The sequence below is a fragment of the Lampetra fluviatilis genome, chromosome 68, assembly GCF_964198595.1.
Source record: "Lampetra fluviatilis chromosome 68, kcLamFluv1.1, whole genome shotgun sequence".
NCBI classification, from domain to species: domain Eukaryota; kingdom Metazoa; phylum Chordata; class Hyperoartia; order Petromyzontiformes; family Petromyzontidae; genus Lampetra; species Lampetra fluviatilis.
The window spans coordinates 4,768,054-4,785,689 of NC_136342.1; the positions used below are offsets into that span (position 1 = coordinate 4,768,054).

The 17,636-nt window shown below is 46.7% G+C and overlaps 1 protein-coding gene across 1 annotated transcript in view; it reads left to right on the plus strand.

The window, feature by feature from the left end:
• The window catches only part of LOC144952480 (ras GTPase-activating protein nGAP-like), a 109,390-nt gene extending 101,859 nt beyond the window's left edge, over window positions 1-7,531 (plus strand). Inside the window, exon 22 of the mRNA XM_078882920.1 lies at window positions 5,549-7,531. Coding sequence (XP_078739046.1) covers window positions 5,549-5,788 — 240 coding nt within the window. The 3' untranslated portion in view covers window positions 5,789-7,531. The remainder of the gene's footprint in view (window positions 1-5,548) is intronic.
• Window positions 7,532-17,636: the final 10,105 nt, after the last annotated feature.

Consider the following 17,636-nt stretch of genomic DNA (forward strand, 5'->3'; position numbering starts at 1 on the left):
CTGCGCTTTACTCTACTAACACTGTCTCTCTACGCTTTACTCTACTAACACTGTCTCTCTGCGCTTCACTCTACTAACACTGTCTCTCTACGCTTTACTCTACTAACACTGTCTCTCTACGCTTTACTCTACTAACACTGTCTCTCCGCGCTTTACTCTACTAACACTGTCTCTCTACGCTTTACTCTACTAACACTGTCTCTCTACGCTTCACTCTACTAACACTGTCTCTCTACGCTTTACTCTACTAACACTGTCTCTCTACACTTTACTCTACTAACACTGTCTCTCTACACTTTACTCTACTAACACTGTCTCTCTACGCTTTACTCTACTAACACTGTCTCTCTACGCTTTACTCTACTAACATTGTCTCTCTACGCTTCACTCTACTAACACTGTCTCTCTACGCTTTACTCTACTAACACTGTCTCTCTACACTTTACTCTACTAACACTGTCTCTCTACGCTTCACTCTACTAACACTGTCTCTCTACACTTTACTCTACTAACACTGTCTCTCTACGCTTTACTCTACTAACACTGTCTCTCTACGCTTTACTCTACTAACACTGTCTCTCTACGCTTCACTCTACTAACACTGTCTCTCTACGCTTTACTCTACTAACACTGTCTCTCTACACTTTACTCTACTAACACTGTCTCTCCGCGCTTTACTCTACTAACACTGTCTCTCTACGCTTTACTCTACTAACACTGTCTCTCTACGCTTCACTCTACTAACACTGTCTCTCTACGCTTTACTCTACTAACACTGTCTCTCTACACTTTACTCTACTAACACTGTCTCTCTACACTTTACTCTACTAACACTGTCTCTCTACGCTTTACTCTACTAACACTGTCTCTCTACGCTTTACTCTACTAACATTGTCTCTCTACGCTTCACTCTACTAACACTGTCTCTCTACGCTTCACTCTACTAACACTGTCTCTCTACACTTTACTCTACTAACACTGTCTCTCTACGCTTCACTCTACTAACACTGTCTCTCTACGCTTTACTCTACTAACACTGTCTCTCTACGCTTTACTCTACTAACACTGTCTCTCTACGCTTTACTCTACTAACACTGTCTCTCTACACTTTACTCTACTAACACTGTCTCTCTACACTTTACTCTACTAACACTGTCTCTCTACGCTTTACTCTACTAACATTGTCTCTCTACGCTTTACTCTACTAACATTGTCTCTCTACGCTTCACTCTACTAACACTGTCTCTCTACGCTTCACTCTACTAACACTGTCTCTCTACGCTTCACTCTACTAACATTGTCTCTCTGCGCTTCACTCTACTAACACTGTCTCTCTGCGCTTCACTCTACTAACACTGTCTCTCTACGCTTTACTCTACTAACACTGTCTCTCTACGCTTTACTCTACTAACACTGTCTCTCTACGCTTCACTCTACTAACATTGTCTCTCTACGCTTCACTCTACTAACACTGTCTCTCTACGCTTTACTCTACTAACACTGTCTCTCTACGCTTCACTCTACTAACACTGTCTCTCTACGCTTTACTCTACTAACACTGTCTCTCTACACTTTACTCTACTAACACTGTCTCTCTACGCTTCACTCTACTAACATTGTCTCTCTACGCTTCACTCTACTAACACTGTCTCTCTACGCTTCACTCTACTAACACTGTCTCTCTACGCTTTACTCTACTAACACTGTCTCTCTACGCTTCACTCTACTAACACTGTCTCTCTACGCTTTACTCTACTAACACTGTCTCTCTACGCTTTACTCTACTAACACTGTCTCTCTGCGCTTTACTCTACTAACACTGTCTCTCTACGCTTTACTCTACTAACATTGTCTCTCTGCGCTTCACTCTACTAACACTGTCTCTCTACGCTTTACTCTACTAACACTGTCTCTCTACACTTTACTCTACTAACACTGTCTCTCTACGCTTTACTCTACTAACACTGTCTCTCTACGCTTTACTCTACTAACACTGTCTCTCTACGCTTTACTCTACTAACACTGTCTCTCTACACTTTACTCTACTAACACTGTCTCTCTACGCTTTACTCTACTAACACTGTCTCTCTACGCTTTACTCTACTAACACTGTCTCTCTGCGCTTTACTCTACTAACACTGTCTCTCCACGCTTCACTCTACTAACACTGTCTCTCTACGCTCTACTCTACTAACACTGTCTCTCTACGCTTCACTCTACTAACACTGTCTCTCTACGCTTTACTCTACTAACACTGTCTCTCTACGCTTCACTCTACTAACACTGTCTCTCTACGCTTTACTCTACTAACACTGTCTCTCTACGCGTTACTCTACTAACACTGTCTCTCTACGCTCTACTCTACTAACACTGTCTCTCCACGCTCTACTCTACTAACACTGTCTCTCTGCGCTTTACTCTACTAACACTGTCTCTCTGCGCTTCACTCTACTAACACTGTCTCTCTGCGCTTCACTCTACTAACACTGTCTCTCTACGCTTTACTCTACTAACACTGTCTCTCTGCGCTTTACTCTACTAACACTGTCTCTCTACGCTTCACTCTACTAACACTGTCTCTCTACGCTTTACTCTACTAACACTGTCTCTCTACGCTTCACTCTACTAACACTGTCTCTCTACGCTTCACTCTACTAACACTGTCTCTCTACGCTTTACTCTACTAACACTGTCTCTCCACGCTTTACTCTACTAACACTGTCTCTCTACGCTTTACTCTACTAACACTGTCTCTCTACGCTTTACTCTACTAACACTGTCTCTCTACGCTTCACTCTACTAACACTGTCTCTCTACGCTTTACTCTACTAACACTGTCTCTCTACGCTTCACTCTACTAACACTGTCTCTCTACGCTTCACTCTACTAACACTGTCTCTCTACGCTTCACTCTACTAACACTGTCTCTCTACGCTTTACTCTACTAACACTGTCTCTCTACGCTTTACTCTACTAACACTGTCTCTCTACGCTTCACTCTACTAACACTGTCTCTCTACGCTTCACTCTACTAACACTGTCTCTCTACGCTTCACTCTACTAACACTGTCTCTCTACGCTTTACTCTACTAACACTGTCTCTCTACGCTTTACTCTACTAACACTGTCTCTCTGCGCTTTACTCTACTAACACTGTCTCTCTACGCTTTACTCTACTAACACTGTCTCTCTACGCTTTACTCTACTAACACTGTCTCTCTACGCTTTACTCTACTAACACTGTCTCTCTACGCTTTACTCTACTAACACTGTCTCTCTACGCTTCACTCTACTAACACTGTCTCTCTGCGCTTTACTCTACTAACACCGTCTCTCTACGCGTTACTCTACTAACACTGTCTCTCTACGCTTCACTCTACTAACACTGTCTCTCTACGCTTTACTCTACTAACACTGTCTCTCTACGCGTTACTCTACTAACACTGTCTCTCTACGCTTTACTCTACTAACACTGTCTCTCTACGCTTTACTCTACTAACACTGTCTCTCTACGCGTCACTCTACTAACACTGTCTCTCTACGCTTTACTCTACTAACACTGTCTCTCTACGCTTCACTCTACTAACACTGTCTCTCTACGCTTTACTCTACTAACACTGTCTCTCTACGCTTCACTCTACTAACACTGTCTCTCTACGCTTTACTCTACTAACACTGTCTCTCTACGCTTTACTCTACTAACACTGTCTCTCTACGCCTTACTCTACTAACACTGTCTCTCTACACTTTACTCTACTAACACTGTCTCTCTACGCTTTACTCTACTAACACCGTCTCTCTACGCCTTACTCTACTAACACTGTCTCTCTACGCCTTACTCTACTAACACTGTCTCTCTACGCTTTACTCTACTAACACCGTCTCTCTACGCCTTACTCTACTAACACTGTCTCTCTACGCCTTACTCTACTAACACTGTCTCTCTACACTTTACTCTACTAACACTGTCTCTCTACGCTTTACTCTACTAACACCGTCTCTCTACGCCTTACTCTACTAACACTGTCTCTCTACGCTTCACTCTACTAACACTGTCTCTCTACGCTTCACTCTACTAACACTGTCTCTCTACGCTTCACTCTACTAACACTGTCTCTCTACGCCTTACTCTACTAACACTGTCTCTCTACGCTTCACTCTACTAACACTGTCTCTCTACGCTTCACTCTACTAACACTGTCTCTCTACGCCTTACTCTACTAACACTGTCTCTCTACGCTTTACTCTACTAACACTGTCTCTCTACGCTTCACTCTACTAACACTGTCTCTCTACGCCTTACTCTACTAACACTGTCTCTCTACGCTTTACTCTACTAACACTGTCTCTCTACACTTTACTCTACTAACACTGTCTCTCTACGCTTTACTCTACTAACACTGTCTCTCTACGCTTTACTCTACTAACACTGTCTCTCTACGCTTTACTCTACTAACACTGTCTCTCTACGCTTTACTCTACTAACACTTGCTCTGCGACTCTCCGGGCACCGTTACTGCAGCACCATCCACGACGCCAACTCGTACAGGACTCCCTTCTCTCCGTTGCGCTCTGGCTTATATCCCCACACCAATTAATCTCCCTAATTAACTCTACCCCCCTCCCCCCCGCTTATCGCTCGCCCCCTGCCCCCCCCCCGTGTCACGTGGCCTTGTTTTCGGCGCCGGAGCGACGCCAGCTAATGTCCAATTAATTCTAGATTTGAAGCTTTCGTGACTGCAAGGAATCATCTTCTTAGGTTTTTTCGGTAAAGTCACGTAGAAAGTAAAATAAAAACAAAAATCACGACGTTTCGGAGGCCTCCGAAACGTCGTGATTTTTGTTTTTATTTTATTTTACTTTCTACGTGACTTTACCGAAAAAACCTAAGAAAATGTCCAATTACCTTTCCAGCCAATCACTGGCCTGTGTCCTCCTCCCGGCTACCCTGACACCTGTTTCAACCCTTAACGACCCACTTCGCCTAAAGTCACAACAACAACCATTAGCTCACATCACCCCACTGTACTGTGCTTGCTTGCATAGCAACAGAGGCGGGGGATGCGTGGCGCGCTATACTCAAGCCCTACATATACACACACATACACACACACAGACACGCACACTCACACACAGCGTCAGACAGTCACAGCGTCACACCGTCACACGGTGATGGTGGTGGTTGTGGTGGTACTGGTGATGGTGGTGGTGGTGATGGTGGTGTTGGTGATGGTGATGGTGGTGGTGATGGTGGTGGTGGCGGTGGTGATGGTGCTGGTGGTGGTAATGGTGGTGGTGGTGATGGTGGTGCTGCTTGTGGTTGTTGTTGGTGGTGGTTGTGGTGGTGATGGTGGTGCTGGTTGTGGTTGTTGATGGTGGTGCTGGTTGTGGTTGTTGATGGTGGTTGTGGTGGTGGTTGTGGTGGTGATGGTGGTGCTGGTTGTGGTTGTTGTTGGTTGTGGTTGTGGTGGTGCTGGTTGTGGTTGTTGATGGTGGTTGTGGTTGTTGTTTGTTGTGGTTGTTGTTGGTGGTGGTTGTGGTTCTGCAGGAGAAGCGTATCGCGTCCCTGGACGAGGCCAACTCGCGCCTCATGAGTGCGCTGGCCCAGCTCAAGGAGCGCTACAGGCGGCAGGCTCGCAACGGACTGCCGCACAACAACCCACACGGCGGCGGCGGCGGTGGTGGTGGTGCCGGTGGTGGTGGTGGTGCCGGCAACAACACAACAACCACCACCACCACCAAGCTGTCCATCACGGAGAACGGGGAGTTCAAGCATAGCTCCTGCTAGCAGATACCACCACCGCCACCACTATCGCTACTACCACCGCTACGACTAACGCCGCTGCTGCTACTACCACTGTCAACATCACCATCGTCACCACTAACACCACCGTCACCGCCACCACTGCCATCACCACCGTCACCACCGCCACCACTAACACCACCATCACCACCACCACCACCGTCACCGTCACCACCGCCACCACCATCGCCACCACCAGCACCTTCACCACCATCACCATCGCTACCACCGTGACCACCACCACCAACATCACCACCACCACCACCAACGTCACCACCACCACCATCGCCATCATGACCTCCACCACCATCACTGCCACCACCGTCACCACCACCATCACCACCATCACCACCATCACCCACGTGTTAGTTTGTCCGTGTGCTGTTTTCGTTTTAAAGACTGACGATGTTTAACTTTCGTGTAGATTCTTTTCTAAAACCGGTTAAAGATATTTATATATAGATAATAAAAAAGATATACGCATATATATACACACACACACATTGAACGAGACCTCGGCCAATCGTACGGACGCACGGAAGTACGGTACAACCCCCAGTCCGTCACGTGACCTCCTCGTGCACCTAGCCTGGCACGTGCTCGATCCACTGCTGGATGATGACCGCCCGTGCCTCTGTCGACGGCTTTGTAATTTCTTGCTGGAATCGTTAACGACGATCAATCGTCGATATCAACGATTGATCATCGTTTTTGACAATCGATCATCGTTATTGATGATCGATCGTCGATATCGATGATCCGTCATCGTTGATAACGATCGATCATCTTTAACAATGATCCATCATCGTTATTGACGATCAATCATCGATATCAATGATTGATCATCATTAATAACGATCGATAATCTTTAACAACGATCCATCATCGTTATTGACGATCGATAATCTTTAACAACGATCCATCATCGTTATTGACGATCGATAATCTTTAACAACGATCCATCATCGTTATTGACGATCGATCATCGTTATTGACGATCAATCATCGTTCTCATCGCCATCGTCGTCCTCATCGATAGGTGTCATTGCAGGGAGACAAACACTTTGATTTGAAATCGACCCACGGGACGTGTTTATTATTTATCGATCTGTAGGTGGCGTTGTGTACATACGGGGGTGGGCGCTTCTATTTTCGATATCGATGAAACGGGGAAGTGGAACTTTTGCACGAACTTCAGGGGAGTTTGGTGGACGGAGTTGGTGGTGGTAGTGGTGGTAGTGGTAGTTGTGGTGGTGGAGATGGTGGTGATGGTGGTGGTAGTGGTGGTGGTAGTGATAGTGGTGGTAGTAGTGGAGATGGTGGTGGTAGTGATAGTGGTGGTAGTAGTGGAGATGGTGGTGGTGGTGGAGATGGTGGAAGGTGATAGTGGTGGTAGTGGAGATGGAGGTGGTGGTGGTGGTGGTAGTGATAGTGGTGGTAGTGGAGATGGTGGTGGTGGTAGTTGGAGGTTGTGATTATGGTGGAGATGGTGGTGGCGATGGTGGTTGTGGTTAATAGGTGCTCGCTACCAGCACTTGCCCCAGCAGCATGTTGAGGCTATGCGGGGGACCTTGTCTTTGATGGTGATGGTGATGATGGTGGTGATGGTGGTGATGATGGTGAAGGTGATGATGGTGATGATGCAAAAGCAGCAAATCCTGTTGCTACTGCTGCTGCTACTGTTGCTACTGTTACTGCTGCTGCTACTGTTGCTACTGTTACTGCTGCTGCTACTGTTGCTACTGTTACTACTGCTGCTACTGTTGCTACTGTTACTGCTGTTGCTACTGTTGCTACTGTTACTGCTGCTGCTACTGTTGCTACTGTTACTGCTGCTGCTACTGTTGCTACTGTTACTACTGCTGCTGCTACTGTTGCTACTGTTACTGCTGCTGCTACTGTTGCTACTGTTACTGCTGCTGCTACTGTTGCTACTGTTACTGCTGCTGCTACTGTTGCTACTGTTACTGCTGCTGCTACTGTTGCTACTGTTACTGCTGCTGCTACTGTTGCTACTGTTACTACTGCTGCTACTGTTGCTACTGTTACTGCTGTTGCTACTGTTGCTACTGTTACTGCTGCTGCTACTGTTGCTACTGTTACTGCTGCTGCTACTGTTGCTACTGTTACTACTGCTGCTGCTACTGTTGCTACTGTTACTGCTGCTGCTACTGTTGCTACTGTTACTGCTGCTGCTACTGTTGCTACTGTTACTACTGCTGCTGCTACTGTTGCTACTGTTACTGCTGCTGCTACTGTTGCTACTGTTACTACTGCTGCTGCTACTGTTGCTACTGTTACTGCTGCTGCTACTGTTGCTACTGCTGCTGCTGTTGCTACTGTTACTGCTGCTGCTACTGTTACTACTGCTGCTGCTGTTGCTACTGTTACTGCTGCTGCTACTGTTGCTACTGTTACTACTGCTGCTGCTACTGTTGCTACTGTTACTGCTGCTGCTACTGTTGCTACTGTTACTACTGCTGCTGCTACTGTTGCTACTGTTACTGCTGCTGCTACTGTTGCTACTGTTACTACTGCTGCTACTGTTGCTACTGTTACTACTGCTGCTACTGTTACTACTGCTGCTGCTGTTGCTACTGTTACTGCTGCTGCTACTGTTGCTACTGTTACTACTGCTGCTGCTGCTGTTGCTACTGTTACTACTGCTGCTGCTACTGTTGCTACTGTTACTGCTGCTGCTACTGTTGCTACTGTTACTACTGCTGCTACTGTTACTACTGCTGCTGCTGTTGCTACTGTTACTGCTGCTGCTACTGTTGCTACTGTTACTACTGCTGCTGCTGCTGTTGCTACTGTTACTACTGCTGCTGCTACTGTTGCTACTGTTACTGCTGTTGCTGCTGCTACTGTTGCTACTGTTACTGCTGCTGCTACTGTTGCTACTGTTACTGCTGTTGCTGCTGCTACTGTTGCTACTGTTACTGCTGTTGCTGCTGCTACTGTTGCTACTGCTGCTACTGCTGCTGCTACTGTTGCTACTGTTACTACTGCTGCTGCTACTGTTGCTACTGTTACTGCTGCTGCTACTGTTGCTACTGTTGCTACTGTTACTACTGCTGCTGCTACTGTTGCTACTGTTACTGCTGCTGCTACTGTTGCTACTGTTACTACTGCTGCTACTGTTACTACTGCTGCTGCTGTTGCTACTGTTACTGCTGCTGCTACTGTTGCTACTGTTACTACTGCTGCTGCTGCTGTTGCTACTGTTACTACTGCTGCTGCTACTGTTGCTACTGTTACTGCTGTTGCTGCTGCTACTGTTGCTACTGTTACTGCTGCTGCTACTGTTGCTACTGTTACTGCTGTTGCTGCTGCTACTGTTGCTACTGTTACTGCTGTTGCTGCTGCTACTGTTGCTACTGCTGCTACTGCTGCTGCTACTGTTGCTACTGTTACTACTGCTGCTGCTACTGTTGCTACTGTTACTGCTGCTGCTACTGTTGCTACTGTTGCTACTGTTACTACTGCTGCTGCTACTGTTGCTACTGTTGCTACTGTTACTGCTGCTGCTACTGTTGCTACTGTTGCTACTGTTGCTACTACTGCTACTGTGACTGCTGTTGCAGCAGCGAGTGATGAAGATGGTTGTCGAGACATCGCGACAAAGACAAAGCTTCCTCGTGTAGCCTCTGACGGACTGTCGGGGCAAGTGCTGAGTCAGTGGCGAGTAGCAGCGGCAGCGGCGATGATGATGATGATGAGAGGCCGTCACGGCACCACGCCAGTGCCACGCCCGGCCGCCTTTGTCTCCCCCAGTGCTGGCGATGTTCACTACCACACCGCTACACCAGGGGACTCGTTTTGAGGCTGAGTCGACCTAGGGGAGGCTCCGGACCGCCGGGTTCGTAGCGCAGCGCAGCGTAGCGCTAACCGCTCCACCACCGCTCCCCATACACTGAGACACACACACAGACAGACACGCACACAGAGACGCACACACAGACACACACACAGACACACACAGAGACACACACACAGACAGACACACACAGACACACACACAGACACACACAGAGACACACACAGAGACACACACAGACACACACACAGACACACACACAGACACACACAGACACACAGACACACACACAGACACACACACAGACACACAGACAGACACACAGACACACACAGACACACACAGACACACACACAGACACGCATAGACACACACAGACACACACACAGACACACACACAGACACACACACAGACACACACACAGACACACACACAGACACACACACAGACACACACACAGACACACACAGGCACACACACTGCGACACACTGCGACACACACAGACACAGACACACACACAGACACACACACAGACACACACAGACACACACACACAGACACACACACAGACACACAGACACACAGACACACACACAGACACACTCACAGACACTCACAGAGACACACAGACACACTCACAGACACACACAGACACACACAGACACACACAGACACACACACAGATACACACAGACACTCACAGACACACACACAGACACACACACAGACACACACAGACACACACACACAGACACACACACAGACACACACACACACACAGACACACACACACAACGCCCCCTAGCCAGCCGGGGTAGCAGCGATGAAGGCTGCCTCCTCCTCGTGTACTAGGCGCTCCGCTCACTCCACGTTACTGTGACAGAGACGAGGATGCGTCCATTCTAATCATCAGCTGCGGGTTTGAAGTTCTCTCGATTTTTTTCTGTTCATTTCGCGTCTTTCATTTGAAGGATTTTTTTGCAGCGAGACGTCACGTGATCGCCATACGCATCACGACCATTGCATGACGGTAAGGGGCCGTCCATAAATGACGTCACGCACCTATTGGGGGAGTGGGTCAGACATTTGTGACGAGGGGAGGGGGGAGGGGTTTGAGAAATGTGACGTCACGTCAAAATGCGTAACTTTAATAAATAAATATAAACACGTTCTACTTAATTAATTAAATAGACTTTGTAATAAATGTTTTCTACCTACAACATCAGAGTGCATCGCCACATAAAATACGCACTACAATGGCGATAGTTTAAAGCGATTTGAAGCATGTTTTATATATTTTTGGGGGGGTGGGGCAGAGCTTTGTGACGTCATCTCTGAGGGGGGGGGTCTGACTTTGTGACGTCATGTGACGAAGGGGGGGGGCGGGGTTAAAAATCGCGTGACGTCATTTATGGACGCCCCCTTTTAAAGTTCAAGTTAAGCCTCCGTGTCGTGCTACTCGTGATGATGATACTTCTAATATGATAACGTAAGAACTTATATTACGACGATGTATGATGATGATGATTCAATTATGTTACGATAATTTAAGTGAGAGGAACTTTGGGGTTATGGTCATTAATGTTGTTGTTGTTAACTTTCGGGCATTAACGCACCAAAGGTAAAGACAAAGGTTCTCCAAAGCTGCCCTCCCCCCAGGTGTAGCCTCGACGGAGCGGTGAGTCAAGTGCTGCGGCAGCACCACCACCACCACGCCCAGGGCCGCCTTTGTCTCTCCTTCGGTGGCGATGTGGTGGTGGTGGTGGTGATGATTATGATGATGATGGTGGTGATGGTGGTGGTGGTGCTGGTGGTGGTGGTGATGATGATGATGATGGTGGTGATGGTGGTGGTGGTGATGGCGGTGGTGATGGCGGTGGAGATGGCGGTGGTGATGGTGGTGGCGGTGGTGGCGGTGGTGGTGGTGGTGGTGGTGATGATGGTGGTGGTGATGGCGGTGGCGGTGGTGGTGCTGGTGGTGCTGGTGTTGGCGGTGGTGGTGGTGGTGATGATGGTGGTGGTGATGGCGGTGGTGATGGTGGTGGCGGTGGTGGATCTGAGTGCACATAAAATACAAGAGACACAGATCCCCCGTGTAGCCTCTAGCGGATTGTAGGGGCAAGTGCTGTTAGTAGCGAGTAGCAGCGCCTATGAAGGCCGGCACGGCACACGAGGGGGTGCGTGGCCAGAACCACGCCCGGCCGCCTTTGTCTCCCCAGTGGCGATGTTTACACCTCCACTGCACGAGGTTACTTATTTTGAGGCTGAGTCGATCTAGGGGAGGCCCGGGACCGGTTCAGATCACACACAGACACCACGCACACAGACACCACACACGCACACAGACACCACACACCACACGCACACACACCACACACACCACACGCACACACACACCACACACATAAACACACCACACACAGGCACACACAGACGCACACAGGCACACACGCGCACACACCACACACACACAGGCACCACACACACACAGGCACCACACACACACAGAGAGACACACCACAAAGACACACACACACAGGCACCACACACACCACACACACACACACCACACACATTCACACACAGGCACCACACACACACAGGCACCACACACACACACAGAGAGACACACCACAAAGACACACACACACAGGCACCACACACACCACACACACACACACAGGCACCACACACACACACCACACACACACAGGCACCACACACACACAGGCATCACACACACCACACACACACACACCACGTGCTTGCACATGTTCCGGACGATATTTTGTACGTTTGCAACGCAACAGGACGAAGAAAACGTTTCGTATGATGATGATGATGATTATTATTGCTCTTAAGATATTGATATTTTGTAAGATTCTATTGAGAGAGAGAGAGACGTTGAAAATGACTTTTCGGAGGTTGCAAGATTGGCCGGGCTCAAATGTGAACTTCTCACTTCGTGGATTAGGAGTCGCTATGAGTTGGTTGGTGCGATCATCCCCATCACCATCATCAGCATCATCGCCATCATCGCCATCATCACCATCATCACCATCAACATCACCACCATCAACATCACCACCATCATCATCACCATCGCCATCATCACCATCATCACCATCATCACCATCATCACCATCAACATCACCACCATCATCATCCCCATCACCATCATCACCTTCATCATCCCCACCACCACCATCATCATCACCACGATCACCGCCACCATCACCATCAACATTACCACCATCATTAACATCACCACCACGATCACTACCACCATCATCACCATCATCATCATCACCACGATCACTACCACCACCATCATCACCATCATCATCACCACGATCACAACCATCATCACCATCACCACCACCATCATCAACATCACCACCATCATCAACATCACCACCACGATCACTACCACCATCATCACCATCATCATCACCATGATCATCGCCATCACCACCATCATCATCATCACCACCATCATCACCATGATCATCGCCATCACCACCATCATCACCACCATCATCACCAACATCATCATCACCAACATCACCACCACCATCGCCACCACCATCATCATCACCATCACCACCATCACCACCACCATCGCCACCATCGCCACCACCATCATCACCACCATCACCACCACCATCGCCACCACCATCATCACCACCATCACCACCACCATCATCATCATCACCACCACCACCATCAACCTTCTCTTCGGTACTTTGTTGAAGCTGGGAGACTTTGCAGGGATGAGAGATGTTGTTGTTGTTGTCTGTACAGTCGAATAAAGAAGCCATTTGGTCTGTTCACCACGATGCCGTTTGTACACACACACTCACATACACACACACACATACACACACACATACACACTCACATACACACACACATACACACTCACATACACATTCACACACTCACATACACACATACACACTCATATACACACACACACATACACACTAACATACACATTCACACACACACTCACATACACATACACACATACACACTCACATACACACACACATACACACTCACATACACACACACATACACACTCACATACACATTCACACACACACTCACATACACACACACTCACATACACATTCACACACACACTCACATACACATTCACACACACACTCACATACACACACACTCACATACACATTCACACACACACTCACATACACATTCACACACACACTCACATACATACACACTCACATACACATTCACACACACACACACACTCACATACACATTCACACACACACTCACATACACATTCACACACACACTCACATACACACATACACACTCACATACACACACACATACACACTCACATACACATTCACACACACACATACACACACACTCACATACACATTCACACACACTCACATACACACACACTCACATACACATTCACACACTCACATACACATTCACATACACACTCACATACACACACACATACACACTCACATACACACACACATACACACTCACATACACATTCACACACTCACATACACATACACACTCACATACACACACACACATACACACACATACACACACACATACACACTCACATACACACACACATACACACTCACATACACATTCACACACTCACATACACACATACACACTCACATACACACACACACATACACTCACATACACACACACATACACACTCACATACACACACACATACACACTCACATACACATTCACACACTCACATACACACATACACACTCACATACACACACACACATACACACTAACATACACATTCACACACACACTCACATACACATACACACTCACATACACACACATACACACTCACATACACATTCACACACACACTCACATACACACACACTCACATACACATTCACACACACACTCACATACACACACACTCACATACACATTCACACACTCACATACACACACACACATACACACACATACACACACTCACATACACACACATGCATACACGTACACTCACATACACACTCACACATACACTCACACACACATACACATTCACACACACACATACACACATACACACACATACACACACATACACACATACACACACATACACACACACTCACATACACACATACACACACATACATACACACACTCACATACACACTCACATACATACACACACACATCCATACACACACTCACACACATTCACACTGACCGAAATGACAGAGATGACTGGCTGATGCACCACCTGTGGGAGTTGTGGGGGTGGAGTGTCCGATGGTACAAAATACCCAGGCAGGTGCTTAGTTTTGGTGGGGCTGATGGTAAGGCCCCACCTCTTAGTGGCACGCTCCAGTCTCAGCAGCAGTGTCTCCAATTCCTCTTCTGAATCAGCAGCTATTACCAAATCATCGGCATACATAACGTGGTTGACCAATAGGGAGCCATCCCTTGATCGCACCCGGGCGTCGATCAGCCTCCCATTATATCTGTACCAAATGGAAATTCCCCCGGTACAGCTATTGAAGGCTTCACGAACTACGCAGTCAAAATAGATGTAAAATAATGTGGGAGCCAGAGGACATCCCTGTCGCACCCCAAGGTGTACAGGGAATGGCTCTGACTCCCGGCCACGTAGTTTTACCCGGGCCCACTCACCATCATGAAGGTCCTTAATGATCGTGATCAGAGGGTCAGGGACTCCGAAAGCACGAAGAAGAACCCAGAGCCCAGGCCTACTCATGGTATCATAGGCCTTGACCAGGTCAATAAAGCAGAGATGTAGGTCTTGTTGGAATTCCCTACACCTCTGCTATAGCAGACGGACAGAAAATATGGCATCTGTGCAGGACCGCCCTTTCCGGAAACCACAGACTCACACACTCCCACACTCACACACTCCCACACTCACACACTAACCCACTCACTGTGTAGAACAGCGGTAGCTCACACACTCACTCACTCACTCCCACACTTACTCACACTCACTGTGTAGAACAGGGGTAGCCCACACACTTACTCACACACTCACTCACAATCACACCAACACTCACACCCACACTCACTCACACACACCCACACTCACTCACTCATACACTCACTCACACACTCACACACTCACACACACACTCACCCACTCCCACACTTACTCACACACTCACTCACACACTCACTCATACACTCACTCACACACTCACTCACACACACCCACACTCACTCACTCATACACTCACTCACACACTCACTCACTCACACACTCACTCACCCACTCACTCCCACACTTACTCACACTCACTGTGTAGAACAGGGGTAGCCCACACACACGCTCACTCCCACACAGAGACGCGCCCGACCTGGGAGTTGAACCCAGGCCCCTCATTGCCCCTGGCACCTCACGAGGAGGAGACGCGGACACCCCTCGCGATTCGAGTCAGAGTTGTCTCCAAATATTCTTAGGTTCTTTCGGTAAAGTCACGTAGGTAAAAAATAAAATTTAAATTAATAAAAGTTAAATAAAAAATAAAAATATTATTTTTATTTTACTTTTATTAATTTTAATTTTTTACCTACGTGACTTAATAGAATATGAATCCTTGCAGTCACGAAAGCTTCAAATCTAGTGTCGTCTTCAAATAATTCACTCGTCACAAAAGTCGACGGAACAATCTTCAACAAATCTGCGCCCGGTCATTATTTTTTGTTTATTTTAGTTTAACTTACAAGTAATGTAAAACGTACACCTCGAGATATATATATTACATAAATATAATTCATATGTACTCTTTGGTTCTTTCGGTAAAGTCACGTGGGTATAAAGTGAAATAAATCACGACGTTTCGGGCCCAACACCAGCGTTCATCATCAGGTGGTAAAGCCCGAAACGTCGTGATTTATTTTATTTCTACCCACGTGACTTTACCCAAAGAACCACAGAGTATAGATTCCTGCAGTCACGAAAGCTTCAAATCAAGTTAGAATTCACATGCTGATAATCGATTTGTTTTTGTTAAAGCGTTACATTGGGTTCACCGAAAGCTGCTTACCTGCGATACTATTCACAGCGACCGTCCCGCATTAGGTAGCCTCTTTGGAGCCATGATTCACTTTCATGTCATCTGAGCTGGCAGACTCATTTCTTTAGAAGGTACAAATTACACTCTACACTATACACTACACTATATACTACACTATGTACACTACACTACTATACACTACACTATACACTACACTACTATACACTACACTATACACTACACTATATACTACACTATGTACACTACACTATGTACACTACACTACTATACACTACACTATACACTACACTATATACTACACTATGTACACTACACTACTATACACTACACTATACACTACACTACTATACACTGCACTATACACTGCACTATACACTGCACTACTATACACTACACTACTATACACTACACTATACTACTATACTCTACACTATACACTACACACTACACTACTATACACTACACTATACACTACTATACACTACTATACACTACTATACACTACTATACACTACACAATTATCCACTGCACTCTACACTACACTACATACACTGCACTATACACTACACACTACACTACACACTACACTATACACTACAATACACACAACTATACACTACACTATACACTACACACAACTATACACTACACTATACCCTACACTATACACAACTATACACTACACTATACACTACACTATACACTACACACAACTATACACTACACTATACACTACACTATACACAACTATTCACTACACTATACACTACACACAACTATACACTACACTATACACTACACTATACACAACTATACACTACACTATACACTACACTATACACAACCATACACTACTACCATACTAAATTGGCAAACGCACATCTTAAGAACTGCTTGGAGAGTGTCTAGTTTGTTG